Source organism: Rhinatrema bivittatum, chromosome 8, assembly GCF_901001135.1.
Source record: "Rhinatrema bivittatum chromosome 8, aRhiBiv1.1, whole genome shotgun sequence".
Classification (NCBI taxonomy): Eukaryota; Metazoa; Chordata; class Amphibia; order Gymnophiona; family Rhinatrematidae; genus Rhinatrema; species Rhinatrema bivittatum.
The window spans coordinates 66,634,252-66,655,708 of record NC_042622.1 but is presented as its reverse complement, the minus strand read 5'-3'; the positions used below and the strand labels follow the sequence as shown (position 1 = coordinate 66,655,708).

At 44.5% G+C, this 21,457-nt stretch overlaps 1 protein-coding gene across 1 annotated transcript in view; it reads right to left on the bottom strand.

Annotated features, from left to right (window-relative positions):
* The window catches only part of SNTA1 (syntrophin alpha 1), a 185,796-nt gene that overhangs the window by 9,102 nt on the left and 155,237 nt on the right, over positions 1-21,457 (bottom strand). The window contains exons 4-7 of the mRNA XM_029611787.1: positions 17,267-17,453; positions 13,379-13,509; positions 8,691-8,887; positions 8,142-8,329 (exon numbers count right to left, since the gene is read on the bottom strand). Coding sequence (XP_029467647.1) covers positions 8,142-8,329; positions 8,691-8,887; positions 13,379-13,509; positions 17,267-17,453 — 703 coding nt within the window. The remainder of the gene's footprint in view (positions 1-8,141; positions 8,330-8,690; positions 8,888-13,378; positions 13,510-17,266; positions 17,454-21,457) is intronic.

Genomic DNA, 21,457 nt, shown 5'->3' with positions numbered 1-21,457 from the left:
CTGTGTTTGCGTGTATAGAGTCTAGCCTAGTACTGCGGTTTCTCATGGGGCTCCTCCCCGTAGGAGTGGCCATCACCACAGTACCCAAGAATCCACTCCAACACCTCAAAACCATAACACAAATCTTCCCCAAACAGGAGTTTTCCCTTAAAGGGGAGATTTCACACAGCTGGCCTTAGACCACATGTCCGCAAACCTATTTTGCAGCCACAAAAGCCTGCGAGCCTCTACCACCGAGAACATGCTCCTAGCTGAAGTGCGGACCAAGACGTAAAGTGCATCTGCAACATAGGCTACTCCAGCCTCCAAACATGCTGATTGCAGAGAATCCCTATCCTCGGAGGAAGTCAGCTCTTGTAACTTTTGCATCCAGCACAGACACACTCTCTGCATCATGCTACTACAAATTGCAGCCCAGAGACTCAAATCAGACACCTCAAAGAACTGCTTCAATTGAATCTCCAACTTGTGGTCCTGAACAGCCCTGTATATAGTGTATATATATCTTACTCCATACTGTACATAGTTCACCACCATTTACCGTTTACTGTTTCTGCTTCCTCGCCTTATCTCCTCTACAGCCTTTGCTATGTCCCCTCCCCACACCCCTGTTCATTGTATTTCCTTTCCTTCCTTTTTAGTTCCAATGAAAACCGACATGATGTTTGCACACTAATGCCGGTATATAAAAGCCTTAAATAAATAAATAAATAAATAAATAAATAAAATCAGCAGCCCCCGCCACTGGGATGGTTGTTTTCTTCGGTACATGCAGAAGCTCCAAGGTCTCCTCTATCAGGGGATAAAGCTTAGCTATGGCCCTTCCAACATTCAGGCCTGCTTCCAGAAAGTCCCATTCCCGGTACACCAACTTGCAAATCTTTTTCAGCAGAGGAAAGGCACTAGGGGGCCCCTGCAGACCCTCCAGGACCAGGTTCACACCTCATTATCAGACTCTTCCTGAGTCGCCTTCACCCCCAATTCCTGTAGAACCTGTGGAATGAGGGGATGCAACTCCTTCTTCTTAAACAAGCAGACTATTCGAGGGTCATTACCCTCCGATACTGGCAACTCATCCTGGTTCAGATCATCCTATTTCACATCTGGATCCACATTCAGGGTTGCGTCCACATCCGGGTTGGCATCCTGTAAATCGAGGGGGACCTCCGGAATACCATCAGAATCATTTGCATCCCTGGGGTCAGGCTCCAGATCTGTTTGACCTAAATCCAGTCTTCGCAAGAGATCCCCGGATCCCCCTATAAGAACCACCTTAGGGTTCCTAGAAGCATGCAATGGTGGCCTCTTCAGATATTTGAACCCCACTCCCTTCCTCGCCAGGAAGGCCTTATGAAGGAGTAGAACCAACTCTGGAGAAAAATCTTCTGGGTCCTCAGCCCCCTGACCAGAAAGATTAACCTCCGAATCTTGACCCTCATTGAAATCAACCTGTACCACAGGTGACAGAGAGGAAGAGGAATCCTGAGAGTCTGCTGGGCACAGAGCCCTGCACGTAATCTCCAGTGGGTACAGTCAGCCCCCGAAGAATGAAGGGCCCTCCTCTCCAGGGGATTCCCTCCCCCCCCCTAGGTCCCTTCATCACCTGCCTTGCAGTCGGAACACAAGGATTTACTGCTCAGCTGAGCAGATCAGGTCCCACAGGCCCTGCAGGCTGCTACACACAGATCTGGCACCAATCCCGCAGCAGTACAGACCTCACACACGGTTCAACTCATGCATCATGCGCCTGCTGGCGCACACAGGAGACCTAACAGGTCATACATGGGGCAGTAACAGTGAGCATCAGCCGCCCACAAAACGTGGTCAGAGTGACACGCGGTAAACCCCTCACGTCAAGGCAGAGTCCCACCGGCAAAAAGAACGTGGTAGTGCCAGCTCGAGGCCCCAACTGACAGAGAACGGGAAAAGGAAACCGCACCCGCGGTCCCAGAAAGCCGAGCCGCAACTTCCCTCACTGCCCCGGCACCACTGGAATGAGGGAGAAGGGCGAGAAATACCTCCAACCTTCCCCTCCTGAAGTGCTGACAGCTCACCACTGACTGTCCCCTTCAGCCACTATAAAAAGGACAAGACCTCTTTTTTCTTTTTAAACAGCTTGATTACAGAGAACAGGGTACTTCCCTGACAGGCTGGTGCAGACTCAGGAAGGGGCATCATTGACCCTGAGGGAGCCAGTCCCCTGGCTATCAGGACCTCCGGCCAGTCAAGGGTGCATACCAACCAGGGGTTTCCAACCTCCTTGTCGCCCTGCTCCACTTAAGGGATGGTCCACAAAGGGCCTAACACCTCAGGGAGCCTTCGGAACTTCAGAAAAACCAGATCTGTCTCTCAAATTAAATTTGGTCAGACTGCAGGTTAGCACCTCTACCATCTGCTGGAGACAGGTGGCACTCTCAGTTATGTAGCAGTGCCTCAAGGTTTTGTTCTCTGCCTCCATCTGCTGGTAGGAATGCATAACACACTTGTCTGGACTGATCTAGGTATATACAGGAACATAGTCAGCAAGCAGGCATACATAATATGGTGACAAAACATTTTTCAGATACATCAGCGAAAAGAGAAAAGTCCAAAGTGGTATAGTGAAATTGAAAGGTGGAAATGATCAATGTGTGGAGGGAGACGAAGAAATGGCAGAAATATTAAATGAATACTTCAGCTCTGTGTTCACTAAAGAAGACCCTGGAGAAGGACCATCTCTACACAACAAGAAACTGGAGGGAAGCGGAACAGAGGAAAATCCATTTACAGTAGATAATGTATGGGAAGAGCTAAAGAATCTGAAAGTGGACAAAGCCATGGGGCCTGATGGGATTCATCCAAGGATACTGAGGGAGCTCAGAGATGTGCTGGCGGGACCGCTGTGCAACCTGTTCAATAGATCCCTAGAAACGGGAGTGGTGCCGAGTGATTGGAGAAGAGCGGTGGTGGTCCCTCTTCACAAGAGTGGGAACAGAGAGGAGGCTGGTAACTACAGACCAGTTAGCCTCACTTCAGTGGTGGGAAAAGTAATGGAGTCACTGTTGAAAGAGAGAATAGTGAACTATCTACAGTCCGGAGAATTGATGGACCAGAGGCAGCATGGATTCACCAGAGGAAGATCCTGTCAGACAAATCTGATTGACTTTTTTGACTGGGTAACCAAGGAATTGGATAGAGGAAGAGCACTCGATATCATATACTTGGATTTCAGCAAAGCTTTTGATACGGTTCCGCACAGGAGACTGGTGAATAAAACGAGAAGCTTGGGAGTGAGTGCCGAGGTGGTGACCTGGATTGCAAATTGGTTGACGGACAGAAGACAACGTGTGATGGTAAATGGAACCTTCTCTGAAGAGAGAGCGGTTTTAAGTGGTGTACCGCAAGGATCGGTGTTGGGACCGGTCCTGTTCAATATCTTTGTGAGCGACATTGCAGACGGGATAGAAGGTAAGGTTTGTCTTTTTGCGGATGACACTAAGATCTGCAACAGAGTGGACACGCCGGAAGGAGTGGAGAGAATGAGACGGGATCTAAGGAAACTGGAAGAGTGGTCGAAGATATGGCAGCTGAGATTCAATGCCAAGAAGTGCAAAGTCATGCATATGGGGAGTGGAAATCCGAATGAACTGTATTCGATGGGGGGGGGGAAGGCTGATGTGCACGGAGCAGGAGAGGGACCTTGGGGTGATGGTGTCTAATGATCTGAAGTCGGCAAAACAATGCGACAAGGCGATAGCTAAAGCCAGAAGAATGCTGGGCTGCATAGAGAGAGGAATATCGAGTAAGAAAAGGGAAGTGATTATTCCCTTGTACAGGTCCTTGGTGAGGCCTCACCTGGAGTACTGTGTTCAGTTCTGGAGACCGTACCTTCAAAAAGACAAAGACAAGATGGAGGCGGTACAGAGAAGGGCGACCAGGAAGGTGAAGGATCTTCATCGGATGACGTACGAGGAGAGATTGAAGAATCTAAATATGTACACCCTGGAGGAAAGGAGGAGCAGAGGTGATATGATACAGACTTTCAGATACTTGAAAGGTGTTAATGATCAAAAGACAACGACAAACCTTTTCCGAAGGAAAAAAATCAGCAGAACCAGGGGTCACGATTTGAAGCTCCAGGGAGGAAGATTCAGAACCAATGTCAGGAAGTATTTCTTCACGGAGAGGGTGGTGGATGCCTGGAATGCCCTTCCGGAGGATGTGGTGAAGACCAGAACTGTGAAGGACTTCAAAGGGGCATGGGATAAACACTGTGGATCCATAAAGTCAAGAGGCTGCCAATGAAGAGTGGGTGACTCGCCAGAATGATGGCTACTGCCTGGAGTCAATACCCTTATTAAATAAACATACACAGGCTTACGGTGACTCCAACATCGCTCTAAACTTCAACAGCAAGAGGAAATGTGGAAAAAAGGATTCACACTCACAAAGAGGGGAGTAGCTGGCTTGTTACGGCAGTTACTACCCCAAATCAAATAAGCCTGATACTTCACTTTCAATGCATATACAGCAAAGTTCTCTGATTCAACGGCATGGGAGAAGAAAAGAGGGTTCGCACTCACAAAGCGGGGAGTAGCTGGCTTGTTACGGCGGTTACTACCCCAAACCAAATGTGCCTGATACTTCACTTTCGATGCACATCCAGCATGGCTCTCTGCTTCAACGGCATGGGAGAAGACTTATACGTCACACATATCCAGCATAGCTCCCTGCTTCAACGGCAGGGGAGAAGAAAAACAACCAATAAGGGCTAATAACATAGTCTGGGTAAAACAAATAAGCATGGGTGCAGCTTGCTTATTGCGGCGGCTACTACCCCTAACGAATCAAGCTAGATATTTCACTTGGATGCAGCTCCATCACTGCTCTCTACATTAAAGGTGGGGGTGGAAGGGAAATAGAACCAAGAGCTAAGAGAAACAGATAAGTATGAGAGAAAATATGTGTGAAGCTTGCTGGGCAGACTAGATGGGCCATTTGGTCTTCTTCTGCCGTCATTTCTATGTTTCTATGTTCTATGTTTCTCCTTTCTAATCTTTCTCCAATGTCATTATTAAGACCTTGATGAGGACTGGACCTAGCCCAGACCCCATCCTTTTACCAGAATTGACTCCACTGACATCCACTCAGAATCCTGCAACTTGACCAGTTTGTCATCCAGTTTATCATTTTTGCATTCACTGGCTAGCTTTTGATTCAGTTTTCTTGGTCAAACAATGTCAACAGCCTTACTGAGAAGAGACAGGTCACATTCACCGCTGCCCCCCGACCTTCTGTTCTGGTCACTTCATCAAAGAAAACAGTCAAGTATGTTTGATAAAGTCTTCCCCTTTTAAACCATGCTGCCTATGATCCTGTAACCCTCTGGTTTTCTTTAGTAACATTTCCATCACTTTCCCCCAAAGTAATGGAAGACTAATTGGTTGCTCACTCCCTCTTTGCTCCCACCCTTGTGCAGCGGTATTACATCTGCTCTTGTCCAGTCTCTTGGACCTTCTCCTGTTTCAGCATTCTGGGATGTACCCCATAAGGTCTCAGAGCCTTGTGTACTTTCAATTGTGCTTAGTACAGTGAGCGCTACCACCTTAGCAGTTGGCAAAATATTCATCCCTGAGGCCTTTTATGTCCTTGCCTTTTGCCTTTGGTCCACAACCATTTCCCTCTACTGTGAATAATGAGCAAAAGTATTTGTGTTAAGACATTGGTTTACTTCGGATACTCTTCTTCAATAAATGTGTTCTCCCCTTTAATTCTTACTATTCCTTTTTTAGTTTTCTTCTTTCCACTTATATATCTAGAGAAAGTTTTATTCCCTGCCTTTACAGACTGGACAATATACACCTGTGTTTTATGCAATTTTCCTAAATGTGTTAGTTGAAAATAGGTAATGCTGAACCTCATTTCATAATCTGCAACAGGGTAGACAGCCAGGAAGGTGTGGAAAACATAAGGAGGGATCTAGAAAAGCTTGAGGAATGGTCTAGGGTCTGGTAGCTAACATTTAATGCTAGAAAATGCAAAGCTATGCATTTGGGCTGCAAAAACCTAAGGAAGAGGTACAGTAGAGGGGGTGAAATTATTCTAAACACAAAAGAGCGGGATTTGGGGTGATCACTTCGGATGATCTCAAGGAGGCTAAACAGGTGGATTGGGTGATGGCAAAAGCCAGAAAGATGCTTAGCTGTATAGGGAAAGGAATGGTCAGCAGAACAAAGGAGGTGATATTGCCCCTGTATAAGTCCCTTATGAAACCATATCTTCAAAAGGGCATAAACTGGTTGGAACTGGTCTAGAGGGTGGCTACTAAAGTGATCATTGGTGTTTGTTCTAAAGCATATCGGGACAAATCTTAAAGATCTAAACATGTGTACCCTAGGGGAAAGGCAGGTTAGGGGGGAATATGTCAGAGACATTTAAATACCTACAAGGTTTCCATGAAGGAGAGAGGAAACGACCAACCTTTTCCGTAGGAAAAAAATCAGCAGAACCAGGGGTCACGATTTGAAGCTCCAGGGAGGAAGATTCAGAACCAATGTTAGGAAGTATTTCTTCACGGAGAGGGTGGTGGATGCCTGGAATGCCCTTCCGGAGGATGTGGTGAAGACCAGAACTGTGAAGGACTTCAAAGGGGCATGGGATAAACACTGTGGATCCATAAAGTCAAGAGGCCGCCAATGAAGAGTGGGTGACTCGCCAGAATGATGGCTACTGCCTGGAGACAATACCCTTATTCAATAAACGTACACATGCTTACTGTGACTCCAACATCGTTCTAGCTTCAACAGCAAGAGGAAATGTGGAATAAAGGATCTGCACTCACAAAGGGGGGAGTAGCTGGCTTGTTAAGGCGGTTACTACCCCAAACCAAATAAGCCTGTTACTTCTATTTCTATGCATATACAGCATAGTTCTCTGCTTCAACGGCAGGGGAGAAGAAAAAACTGATACTTCACGCATATCCAGCATAGCTCCCTGCTTCAACGGCAGGGGAGAAGAAAAAAGGGTTCACACTCACAAAGCGGGGAGTAGCTGGCTTGTTACGGCGGTTACTACCCCAAACCAAATGTGCCTGATACTTCACTTTTGATGCATATCCAGCATGGCTCTCTGCTTCAACAGCATGGGAGAAGAATAAACTGATACCTCAAGCATATCCAGCATAGCTCCCTGCTTCAACGGCAGGGGAGAAGATAAACAACCAATAAGGGCTGTATAACATAGTCTGAGTAAAACAAATAAGCATGGGTGTAGCTTGCTTATTGCGGCGGTTACTACCCCTACTACCCCTAACTTATCAGCTAGATATTCACTTGGATGCAGCTCCATCACTGCTTTCTACATTAATGGTGGGGGTGGAAAGGAAATAGAACCAAGAGCTAAGAGAAACAGATAAGTATGAGAGAAAAAAGTGTGTGAAGCTTGCTGGGCAGACTGGATGGGCCATTTGGTCTTCTTCTGCCGTCATTTCTATGTTTCTATGTTTCTATGAAAAAAGGTTCTAGAACAAGGGTTCATAAAAAGAGGATGAAAAAGGGTAGACTCAGGAGTAATCTAAGGAAATCTTTGCAGAGAAGGTTGTGAATGCATGCAACAGCCTTCCTATAGATGTGGTAAGATACAGGGACAGTGTCTTGAGTTCAAGAGAGCATACGATAAATACTAAGGATCTCTGAGGCTAGGAGTTGTAAAACAGAATAGTTGGCACGGATGGGCAGACTAAATAGACCATAATGGCCTTTTTCTTTTTGTCATCATGTTTCTATGTTTCTGTAGGTTTCACATCTCTCTCTGATGTACTCACACAGGCTCCACTCATTAGGAAAAGCAGCTACCCCTCTAACTGGAATGAACTCTTTCTTGTCTGACTCCTAGGCATGGAAGGAGAAACTGTAATACTAAGTCTGGTGCTGGATAGGAAGGAGTCAGTAAGATCCAGAGATACCAACTATAAAGAAAATTTACTTCCAGAATAAAGCACATAATATGCTGCTCACTATTCTGATGTAAAATCCAACACATTATTCAGTTCAGATGGAGTGCTGATATACCAAATAAGGATTGGGTTTACAGCATAATATTAATGATATGCTCAACGTTTAGCCACTAATACAAAAGACAGTGGAGATAAAACCCAAACCCACAATTTCTCCCTCCGAGCTCCCGAAGTCCAGGTACAGCATCTTTGCCCCGTCATCGGAAGACATCCGCAGTTTCTCAAAAGGCTGCTTGAGGAGGATGGTCTTGTTGAGCCCTGGCTCCTCCGTACAGATCGTGAAGCCCTTGTCGATGTGGATGGACAGGGAGCATTCCCTCCCATTCCACGTACAAGCTGCAGGAAACAAGAAAACAGGACAGAAACGGAGAAGCAGCTGGATCTGGTACTGCTGGGCTCAATTATCTCCTTCACACCCCCACCCCCCAACTCCGCAGGGGACCATGAGCCACAGAAAAGTCTATCTTGTCTTTCTGCTCCCCTCCCCTGCACCCTACCTTCGTCCTTACTCTGACCTCAAAAGTGAAAAAAAAATCTGGAAACGAAACTCAAGTTACCCCCATCATAGAATTAAATGCCTATCTTGGTCCACTGTGCTGTTGTGGGTTGGATAGCAATTATGACAACATTTAACCCTTTGCATCAAGCCTGGCTAGACTAAAGCACAGCCAGCACTGTGTCCTGGGAGCCCCCTGACCTGTGATCACTTCTTGAATCAGTTCGGCCGCACTATGGCACCCGTCCACCAGCACCCGGGTCCACGTGGCTAGCTCCCTCTGTGTCTCCACACTGAAGAGATGTGTCTCAACGCCCTTCTGCGTCCCAGAGCGCAGGGCAAAGGACAGCTCTGTATCGTACAGGGGGGGGCCTTTGGAGGGGCCTGAATGCACCAGCCTACAAGATGAACAGAGATAGGACATGGTTTAGCCTGCTGTTAAAATGCATCTGCAGTTCTACTGTGACTAGTTCAATAGGGGCCGGAAATCCAGCCAAACAAACACAGATTTAATTTTAGCTTTCAAAGAGCAGTTTAGCATGGATGCAAGTGTCACCTAGAATTGCTAGTTAGGAAGACATGTTCATAATAAGAAAAAGTACTTAGTTGGGGTTAATCGTCCTGTTCCTATAAGAACTGAATTGCTATTACTATTTCTCATGTAAAAAACCATTACTAACCACATCCAGGTGAAAGCTGAGCAGATCCGAGCTCCAGAATACACAACATTTTATTTCAATGCTTTTTAGTTTGTTTCATATAAATGTACTTGTTATGTGCTAGTAATGGCTAATGCATACAGACATCTGTTGGCTCGCTCTCTCTCCCAGGCTTTCAGGAAATGGTGACAATTTAAAAATATAAACTAGCAATACTTCACTGAGAATGGATCAAACCCCAGGTGTGCTGTACTGGTATAGGAGCATTATAGAAGGAGGAGATGGTGCAAGCAATGGATTAGATCCCAGGAGTGTGGTACTGATGCATGAGTGTTATAGGAGATGGTAGAAGCAATGGATCAAACCTCAGGAGTACTATACTGGTACAGGAATATTAGAGAGATGGCAGATGACACTGAGCTGTATTAGACTCCAAGAGTACAGGAGTATGAAGGAGGCGGAAGTGGCGTACCAAGGGGGAGGCAATGCCCCTGGGTGCAGGGCCATGGGGGGGGGGGGGTGCTGATGGCCGACATAGGGAGGCCCATGTGGACTCCAGTGGAACTCATCCCACCGGCAGCTGAGTAGGGAAGCATGCCGTTCCTATGCTGTGTGCCGGCCACTGTTCTCTCTAAGCTGCACACGTGCGTGACCACGCACAACTTTTCTTGCAGCCACGCACAGCAGAAAGATCGGCAGGGCCATGGTGGAGCTCATCCTCTCAGTTCGAAGAAGACAAGTCACCTCCAAACCTCCAGGTGCACCTTCTCCTTCCTGGCTGTGCAGCCCTGGAAGAAAAACATTGCCGAACTGAGCATGCAGGAAGTTGGAGGAGGAGAATCAGCCCACGTGCAGAAGCAGAACAGAGTTTGCATCAGGACCACTGCGGATCCTAACTCGTGGTGACCCTAAAAGAGGAGGCTTACTAGCAGGGCCACTGCGGATCCTGCCTTGCGGCAGCCAGTGAAGATCAGGGCCATAGGCCCAGAGACGAGAGGGAGGCTGAGGCCCTGTAGAGTGTGTGTGTGTGTGTGTGTGTGTGTGTGTGTGTGTGTGTGTGTGTGAGCGAGTGAGTTGAGACTGTGTGTGGGAGTGTGAGGCTGTATGTTGGAAGAGTCATCATGTGAGAGTGAGACCTGTGGGTGTATTTATTTATTTATGGCTTTTTTTATACCGGTGTTCGAAGAACATCACATCGGTTTACATATAACAGGTGAAGTAGCAAAACACATAAAGGTAAAATGTGCCGTACATTCAACAGAAAACAAGGCAAACTAATGGGGAGGAAATGGGTAAGGAGAATATAAATAAATAACATTATGTGTATGTGTGTGTGTGAGAGAGAGAGAGAGCATGTGAGTGAGAGCCTGTGTATGTGTGAGAGAGACAGCATGTGAGAGTGAGAGCCTGTGTGTGTATGTGTGTGATAGAGACAGTACGTGAGAGTGAGAGATTGTGTGTGTATGGGTGTCACAGCGAGACAGCATATGAGAGTGAGAGATTGTGTGTGTATATGTGTGACAGAGAGACAGAATGTGAGAGTGAGAGATTGTGTGTGTATATGTGTGACAGAGAGACAGCATGTGAGAGTGAGAGCTTGAGTGTGTGTTTTAGGGATGAAGGGAAGAAGACAGGTGGAGAGGGAAGAAACAGAAAAAAAAGAGACCCTGTAAAAGGAATGGGCAAAAGACCAAGAAAGGGAATGTGGGAAAAAAAAGCCTGTGACCAATTGATTAGAAAACCAAGATCAGATAGCAAAGGTAAAAAAAAGTTTAAATTTTTAGTGATTGGCATATATCATCTTTGGGATTGTACAAGAGTAGCACTTTCCCTATGCTGATCTCAAGATGTACGAGATCAGCATGGAGGAACTGGAAGCCCACAAATTTTGAATACCGCAGGGCCTGCACAGAGGAAGCAGCAGAATGGGCTTCAGTGCCAGTAGCAGTGATTAGCGCCTCTCCAATAGCCACGCGGCAGCAGTGACAGCGGTAGCAGAGGAATGAGAGAGGCTCCAAGGTTGCTGGCAAAAGAAAGAGGGGGGGGTCTGCCTTCAGTGTGTGCATGTGTATGAATGGAAGTCTGCCTGGGGGTGTCTGTGTATAAGAATGAATGGGTGCCTGCCTGGGGTCTGTCTGTGTGAGAATGGGTGCCTGTTAGGTGTGCGTGTGAGAGAGAGAGAATGAATTGTTACCTGCCTGGAGGTCTTTGTGTGTGTGAGAATGAATGTGTGCATGCCTGGGGGGGGGGGGGGGGAAAGAAGTGTGAGGATGAATGGGAGCCTACCTGTCTGTGTGTGTGTGTTTGTGAGGGAGCCAGTGAGAGTGAAAGCGTGTGTGTGTATGAGAGAATCCGGGGGAATAAGAGCTTGTGTGTGAGAGTTGGGGGGAGAGAAAGGGTCTTAGAGCCTGAGAGTATGTCTGTGTGAGAAAGGTTGTGGATGTGTATAAGAGCATGTATGTGTGTATATGTGACAGCCTATGGGTGAGAGAGAGAGGATAAAGTTTGTGCACCCCCCCTCCCCCCAAACACTTGACAATCTCAGGGTGACTGGAAATCAAGAATTTCCAGGTATGGACAGCAGTGGGGTTTTTTGTTTTTTTATTCCTTATTAGTTTTAATTATTGGGTGTGGTTTGATATGTGTGCTGTTTTGAAATATTATATTGGTGCTTGGGAAGTTTTTAAAAATTATATATGATTTTAATTAATAGAAGTTATTCTATTTGTCAGTAGTTTTAAAATATTATTTTATTAGTATGGCTTTAATATTATAATTGAAGCTTTATGTTTCTTGATTTAATTTGCTTTATGAGGAATGGTGGTTCTGTTTTTCCGTTGTTACATACAGAGTCTGGCTTCTTGGGGTTTCCATTTCAGTTTTTGCCTAATTTGTGATCCTTTATTCTGTATTTGGTGAGAGTCTGTCTCTGCTGTATGAATGTCACCATGATGAGAGATTCTGCTAGCATGTAGTGTCTGTGTAGGGATCAATAGCAATTGGGTTTGTTTTGCTTCCTCAGTAGTTGGTGTATTGGTATTGTAGGACTCAGTGTAATATTTTCCTGTGCTTTTTCACAGGTAGGGTTCTTGTTGTTTGAGTCCTTGGTGTTACTGCTGTTATGTTATGATAGGTTTGCTGTATAGATTTTGTGGGGTTTGTGTTAGTTCATTATGTGTCTGGCAGTGGAAGGTGTTTGTGCTGCTATTACTGTGAGGTGACATCAGAATTTGAATTTTTTTTTTTTGTATGATGAGTTGTAAGAACATAAGAACATACTGGGTCAGACCAAGGGTCCATAAAGCCCAGTATCCTATTTCCAACAGTGGCCAATCCAAGTTACAAGGGAAACATCCAAGCTCCATTGTTGGGGGAATTTCTGTGGATGTGCAGTGAGTTATAGAATTGGAGTTGCAGGGTTTATATTGACATTCTGCCCCTTCCTATATACATTTCAGACTTCACTCTCAGAGCCATATAGAATTAGTTGAATGAGGCTATCAAATAATTATAATAGTAGTTTACTAGAAGTGTGAAACTAGCCAGCTTTTTAAAGTTACGCAGAAGACGCTTTGGACTTTCTTACTGAGACTTTTTTATAGCCAATTTTAAAGCAGGGGGCCATGCTATGGAGGTGGGTGTGACATGAGGAAATGTCATTTTGGCTCCCCCCTCCCCCCCAGATTCTTCTGTCTAGAGACGCCACCGATGTTCTGTGACCTTAAGCATTAGTACAAGAAGGATGGGAGGGATGGGTGCTGGAAAGGCACACAAATGTTATTGGCCCCCCAGGCGCTGGAGACCCTCAGTACACCCCTGGGAGGAGGAGATGAAGCTGTCAGACCCCAGGAATGCAGGACTGTTGTAGGAAGGGGTGATCACGCTGGTGATGTTTCCAGGACTCCACAAGTGCAGTACTGGTACAGGAGTGTTATAGGAGGGGGAGATAACATTGTGATCTATTAGGTCCCAGGAGTACAGTATAATAGGAGAAGGAGATGACACTGCGATCTATCAGTGTAGAGAAGAATTATAGTAGGGGGGTTCACACTGATTTATCAGTAGAAAGGAGTCTTTTAGGAGGGGAGATAAAACTGATTTATCAGTAGAAAGGAGTCTTGTAGGAGGGGAGATAACACTGATCTATCAGTATAGAGGAGAGTTGTGGGGGGGGGCATGACACCGTGATCTATCAATGTAGAGGAGTATTAATTGGGGGGGGGGGTGTACCTGCTTGCAATCAGTGGGTGGCAGTGCACTGGTTTGCCGACGGTGTCCCTGCTCTGGGGCAGGCTGCTGTAGAAGAGCAGGTCTTTCTCAGTCACAAGAGCCAGCATGTTCTTCTTCCCATCACCGGGGAGCTGGAAACAAAGACAAGCCTCAGTTATCATAATCACCAATGACTAACCCAGTAATTCCTAACATACCCGGCACAGCCTCAGAAACTCGACAACACAAAAATCAAAGCAGTTGGGTCCCGCCAAGAGACGCCCCATTATTTACACCGCTGCATTAGAAAATCTCCATTCCATGCAGACACACTGCAGCAAGACAGAGCGACAGCAATGTCCAGTTTTTATAAAGACAACAAACGTGAAGGGGCAATCTTCTAAATACTCGGCAAGATTTCCCTTAAAACAGTCAGCTCTTAATCAAGCAGCGTCCCTGTGACAGAAACCATATGGGTCGTGGACAAGAGCTGGGAGGAAGAGAGTTGGTCTCTTCCTGACAATGCCCAGACCATCTGCCAACCGCAAACTGGTTTCACCCTCGCTGCCACACAGGATCTGCGAGAGGTCGCGCCATTGAGTTTCCGAAGCTTTGCCCCACACATGCAAGCTGTTCCCCGCCGGGACATCCCTTTACTGGTCTCTTCTGGTTCTGCAACCCCCCAGGCCTCCCGTCATATATTTCAGGAAAAGGATAAGAATATGTAAACACAAAAGAATAGATGCCTGGATCTTTTTCCAATACTTTATTGATGCAGAGACATATCCATAAACATGCCCGACTCAGGCCGAGTTTCGCAGCTCTACAGCCGCTGCCTCAGGGGCTACAAACGAACCATACAATAATCAATCATACAGAATAAATACATAATTCATAAAACAAAAAATTAAAAAATTATTTAAAAATTATATCATTAAGATCTCACAAATATTAAAAAGACTTTTTTATAAACGAATAAAAAACCTTTTTAAACATCATTAAGATCTAAAATAAATCATAATGTCATAATTGAAAAAGGTGACAACGATGATTAATTTAACTAGTGAAGTAAAAACATACCTATAAATTGTTAAAAGATAACAGTGTGATGTAAAAAACAGATAACTAATTTACCTCCACTATTCCAGTCAGTGATGCTGTTTCTTCTAATAAACAGTAATTGTGTGTCAGCAATACAAGAGCAACTGGAAAAAATGCCAACCATTGTTAATAATTCCATTTAATACATAAGTATTAACCACGCCCACTGAATTGACTGACAGCGCATGTTTGTTTTTTAGAATATTTTAGAATTATGTTTAGGGTTCATCCAGTTTATTTGTTTGTTCAGGCACCCACAGTATAGTTTGTTCTAGCTGGTTTTAAATGATATTGACATAGTCAATGTAAAATAAGCCTGAGTGTGCTACAATAGCTTGTGGGACAGTTTATATTTAAGTGGCAATATATATATATATATATTTTTACTCTTTTAAGCATTTGGTCTTATATTTTTGACAAGTATTTTTATTTATAGTATATGCAGTAAATTGCCCAATGGTACTTTTAACATAATATCAGTGTATAATAAATTTCTCTAGCCACCCGATCACTTAGTATTAACCACGCCCACTGAATAGATTGACAGCATACGTTTTTCTTTTTTAAACAATTTTGAAACAAGTTTTATTAAATATTTTATAGATAATTTTAAGGTTTACTGGGTTTATTTATCAATATTTACTGTTTGAATACAAGTAGTTATTTTAGCTAGTGTTGATTTTTTGGCGCCAAAATTGACCATTTAAAAATGGTGGACCAGACGCGGTCCGATACTGATAAGAGCAGAGAGTGCGGTCTGACATGCTGATTCACAATAGGAACCTTTGGGTTTAAGGTATGCTTTGTCAGTTATTATTTTTCTATCTCAAAGCAGTTTTTAGAATAGAAGTGTTTGCGTTTGCAATAGAGAATTGTTATCGATAAAGGTTGATGAAGGATTCCTATGAGTACTATACATGTTTGTAGGCGCTCACAGTAGAGTTTTTTGTTTGCTTTTTTGATTCAGTATCGGCTCAGTTGGTGTAAAACATGCCTCAGAGTGCCACAAAAGTTTGCTGATACTTATGGTATAGTGTTTGTTTATGTACTGGGTTATTGACAAGTTTGGCGGCATTTGCAGTACAGGCTATGCATGTTCCTTTTGATACCAGTAAAGATTTGCAATCAGCAGGTTTGAGCGTGCTTTATAGTTTGCTGAGTCCCGTGGGCACGATTTGTTTTTAAGCACCACTTGGGGGCGGTCTATAATGATAGACGTAAAGATTGTAATTAATATATAAGATGAATCAATTTTTTGACTTGTTCTAATTAATATGAGTTCTTTTTATTTAGTGATTTGTAAGCTGGTTTTACACTATGGGGCGGATTTTAAGAGCCCTGCTCGCCTAAATCAGCCCAAATCCGGGCGGATTTAGGCGAGCAGGGCCCTGCGCGCCGGTGAGCCTATTTTACATAGGCCTACCGGCGCGCGCAGAGCCCCGGGACTCGCGTAAGTCCCGGTGTTTTCTGAGGGGGGCGTGTCGGGGGCGTGTCGGGGCGGGCCCGAACCGCGCAGCGTTTCGGGGCGTGTCGGGAGCGTTCCGGGGGCGTGGCTACGGCCCTCCGGACCCACCCCCAGGTTGCGTCCTGGTTGCGGACCCGCCCCCAGGTTGCGTCCTGGTTGCAGACCCGCCCCCAGGTTGCGTTCCCTCCGAGGCCGCTCCGATTTCGGAGCGGCCTCGGAGGGAACGGGGGTAGGCTGCGCGGCTCGGCGCGCGCCGGCTATACGGAATTGATAGTCTTGCGCGCGCCGATCCCGGATTTTAGCGGATACGCGCGGCTCCGCGCGTATCTACTAAAATCCCGCGTACTTTTGCTTGCGCCTGATGCGCCAGCAAAAGTACGCCTATTCGCGCGGTCTGAAAATCTACCCCACTATTTGTAATTTTTTGAGAAATTTGAGTGTACTGAATTCAAATTGTGCATTTTTTTGCATTTTAGCTAGTATATATGATTAAAACGTTTAAAAAGTTTTTTAAAAATTATATATTTGTTACAGGAGTATAATATCATAAATCAGCATTGCCACATGTTTACACAATATCCAATAAATTGAGATCTTTTTAGTAAACATATTTAAAATGGAATTATTAACAATGGTTGGCATTTTTTCCAGTTGCTCTTGTATTGCTGACACACAATTACTGTTTATTAGAAGAAACAGCATCACTGACTGGAATAGTGGAGGTAAATTAGTTATCTGTTTTTTTACATCACACTTATCTTTTAACAATTTATAGGTATGTTTTTACTTCACTAGTTAAATTAATCATCGTTGTCACCTTTTTCAATTATGACATTATGATTTGTTTATTTTAGATCTTAATGATGTTTAAAAAGGTTTTTTATTCGTTTATAAAAAAGTCTTTTTAATATTTGTGAGATCTTAATGATGTTATAATTTTTAAATAATTTTTTAATTTTTTGTTTTATGAATTATGTATTTATTCTGTATGATTGATTATTGTATGGTTCGTTTGTAGCCCCTGAGGCAGCGGCTGTAGAGCTGCGAAACTCGGCCTGAGTCGGGCATGTTTATGGATACGTCTCTGCATCAATAAAGTATTGGAAAAAGATCCCAGGCATCTATTCTTTTGTGTTTACCTGACGGCTATCATAGATCGCCTACCTCTTTGTTTTCTTGGACCAAAGGATAAGAACATGCCATACTGGTTCAGACCAAGGGTCCATCAAGCCCAGCATCTTGTTTCCAACAGTGGCCAATCCAGGCCATAAGAACCTGGCAAGTACCCAAAAACTAAGTCTATTCCATGTTACCATTGCTAGTAATAGCAGTGGATGCACTACCTGTTCCGTCAGCCAGCCAAGGTGTTTGATGTCCTTCCCCAGCAGCCCTTTCAGCTCCTCCTTCACTTTTGGAGTCAGGGCACTGACATTCGTTTGGATGGCATTGAACCAGAAGAGGGCTGCAGCTTCATCTTTCGCTCTCAGGAAGAGAGAAACCCGGCCATCTGCTGAGCAAATCTGCAGATACCTGACCCAAAAACAAAAGGGACCCTTGTTGGCACGAAAACAAGTCTGCTGCAGGTCTGCAAAATGAACTCAGTACTTTTCAAAATGATTACATCATTGGATCAATGACCTTTTAGTGGAGGGCGTTAAATGTGGAACAGATTCATTTGCATAGCGAAATATAACTTTTTGCAGATGACATCCTGCTTCTTTTTCTTTTGTAAAAAGTGGAATTTTTGAAGGAGAGGTGATGTCCGCAGCCATGCCTAACCCTCTAACTCCTGCAAGGTTCAAACTGAATGCAGTCATCTGAGCTTAAAAACAAAAAAATGAATCCCTGGGCAAGGATGGCTTTTGCTGTCCTCTCTCCCCCCCCCCCCCCCCTTCCTTTTTAGGCTTTATATGTTCACAGATTCACAGATTGATTCAAAAGAGTAGCCTGGTGTGTGCTTCTTCTCCCCCGACCAGTATGAGCGTAACACCCAGGGCAGTCACCTTGTTTACCCGCCCCTTGCACTGGCAAGAGAAGGAAATTCCAATCTAAAAGAATATTTAGAGAGGCAGAAATCGAACCAGGGTACACTCAGCTTCTCCTAAGCGTGACCTCAATACAGTCAGAAGGAGAGCAGCTTGCAGATGTGGGGGATGCACCAAATAATATACAAAGGTGGCTCCAGGAATTGAAATCTGAGCTAAAAATACTGAAAAGTGACATTGTCAGTTCCAGGATACTCAGCCAAAGCTCCATGGACAACAAATTTACAGCTAGATCTGCAGGATACAGGAAAAGCCAAGTATAAGATCTAAACTTAAATTGATGGTACAGAACACCGAATAAGGGCGAAAGGGGAGCACCAGAATTGGCTAATCACTTTCCTGTTGAGAATTTAGTGCAAGAAATATTTAGGACGAAGTTTCCAAAATCCACTCCAGAGGAAGAAAAATCTTCTAGAAACAGAGAGCACACCAAGCACGGGGAACACCACCTAACAACCTACCCAGAGATCTAATTGCGAGCCTCCACAATTATTCAGATAGGGAGGACATAATCCAGAAATTTAGAAAAATGTTCCAGATCATTTCTGAAGGAAAACGTATTCAGGTTTATAATGGCCTGTCAGCATTCCTGTTATTTAAGGAAGGAAGGAACAGACAGGTTACAGAGACTCTCAGTCATGAAAAAAATGAATACAGATGGGCATTTCCATTTAAAATTTTACTCCAAATGGCATTTCTTACTCAAATCCTATCTGAAATCAAGGCTTGATGGGCCCTTAGGTATGGCCGGGTAGGGCTACAGACAGACCCTAAAACCAAAGATATGAACACACTCATGGCTACAGTTAGATGATAAGAGTAAACGTCTCCTGTGCAGCTCTGACAGTCAAATGAAACTTTTAGACATCATTGGGACAACACATATTAGGATTTTCTCTCTCCAGGCTAACCATAACGATACATTTTAATTTTGTGTACAAGGCAACTGGATCTCGACGTAGCTATACTGGATGATAGCAGTTTGGTGAAGAATAAAAGTGAGACTGTGGCCATATTTTTCTTTAACACAAAACACATCTTTTTATTTCTATATCATTCTTGTAAAGTTTCTCTACCTGAAAACTGTGTTATGGGTGAATTTCTCTGATGTCTCCTACTGTTCTTTTCCCCTTCTCGTAAGTACTTACACTGACCCATACAGATCAGCAGAGAAAACTGATGGCTTTTACTGTGTGGCAAGGCATTCGGGGCAGAACCAGCTCTTGCATCTCTAGGTGCCGCTGATCTAGTCTCCGACGTGTGGGCAATAACTTCTCTTGGCACAGAAGTCATCATGCAAATACAAGTGAACGTTCGGCAAGATACATGTGATCCTTCAGTCGTACGGAAGGCTTGTCAGAACCATGGCGTACGCATCAGCTCTCGCATTTGGGAATCAGAGGAGTGCCTTTCTCTTAGGCTTCTGAGAAGGGGTGGAACTGAACGGAGGCTGCTTAGGAGGAAGGACATGGGATGGATGTCACAAGATATAATTCATAACTATCATTACTTAAGCTTTAAGTTGATGAGGAAATGGTATTGCCTCCTGTGCCTAACTTCTGCTTAGCTTCTAGTATTATTTTGAGCATTAATAAGGAGGTCCATACCAGGACAAAACCCAAGATTTGAATATTTCTTCTTCACTGTCAGAATAAATGTTGTCTGGGTAACTCATCTCCTACACAAAATTTAGCCAGGAAAAAAAAAAAGAGGTGGTGATGGAGGCGTTCCATGGGAATGGTTAAACTTTAGCCAGTGAGCATTGATAATCAGCGCTAAGTTAGCTGGTTAAATCTGGTCAGAAAAAAAAGTCCTAAAATTACCTGGATAACTTTAACTAGCAATATTCATCGAACACTTATCCCGGTATGTTCCGCTGAATATTCATAACTTTCCTGCTCACCGATCCATGGAATATAGGAAAACTGGTTCTTACCTGCTAACTCTCATTCCTGTCGTACCACAGATCAGTCCAGACTCCTGTGTTTTGCCTCCCTGCCACAGACGGAGACAGGGAAAGTTTCACTGATATTGTACATAACCCAATGTGCCATCTGCAGTCCCTCAGTACTGACCTGTACCCAAGCCAAGATGACAGCAATAACCATAAATTTCTACGCAAGCTTCTAAGCAAACTCACTTCCCTCCAACGAGCTGGAAGAAGGTGAAGTTGCCCAAAAAGACAATGGAAAACTTGTTTCCCAAATTTAACATAAGCGATCAGCATTGAAACCCTCCAATAACTCTGCACTATTATACAAAGCAACAGTACGAGTGGCGGACTCTCCCCACAGGTAAATGGGTGGGTCTCTGGACTGATCTGTGGTATTTCAGGAATGAAAATTAGCAGGTAAGTATCAATTCTTCTTTCCCTGTATGTACCCAGATCAGTCCAGACTCTTGGGATGTACCTAGGCTTCTCTTAGCTCGGGTAGGACGTGGAGAGTTGCACTCATAGAACACTCTCATTAAAGCACATGGAAGCCAGAGCCCTGACATCCAAGCGATAATGCCTAGCAAAAGAGAGCAACAACTTCCCAGTAGCCACCCAGCAAATTTCACGTGGAGACATTTGATGTGACTCAGCGCAGGAAGACGCCTGAGAGCGCATCAAGTGCACCCCAACCCCACCCCACCCCCTGGCAGCGAACACCCTTTAGAAATGTAAGTCGACTCGATCACTTCCTTTAGACACCACACAATTGTAGCCTTAGATGACTTATGTCCCTTCTCTGGCCCACTCCACAGTACAAAGAGGTGATACAGTCTACAAAGAGTAGATGCGATCTAAGGAAATCATAAGTGACCTTTAGATACCTCAGTAATGCATGCCTCCAATCTAAGAGCCTAAGCTCCCCTGCATGAACATAAGAACATGCCATATTGGGTCAGACCAAGGGTCCATCAAGCCCAGCATCCTGTTACCAACAGTGGCCAATCCAGGCCATAAGAACCTGGCAAGTACCCAAAAACTAAGTATATTCCATGTTACCGTTGCTAGTAATAGCAGTGGCTATTTTCTAAGTCAATTCAATTAATAGCAGGTAATGGACTTCTCCTCCAAGAACTTATCCAATCCTTTTTTAAACACAGCTATACTAACTGCACTAACCACATCCTCTGGCAACAAATTCCAGAGTTTAATTGTGCGATGAGTGAAAAAGAACTTTCTCCGATTAGTTTTAAATGTGCCACACGCTAACTTCTTGGAGTGCCCCCTAGTCTTTCTATTATCTGAAAGAGTAAATAAGCGATTCACATCTACCCGTTCTAGACCTCTCATGATTTTAAACACTCTATCATATCCCCCCTCAGCCGCCTCTTCTCCAAGCTGAAAAGTCCTAACCTCTTTAGTCTTTCCTCATAGGGGAGCTGTTTCATTCCCCTTATCATTTTGGTAGCCCTTCTCTGTACCTTCTCCATCGCAATTATATCTTTTTTGTAGGGGAATCCAAATCCATAAAAGCTGGAAGATCTACTGTCTAAGAT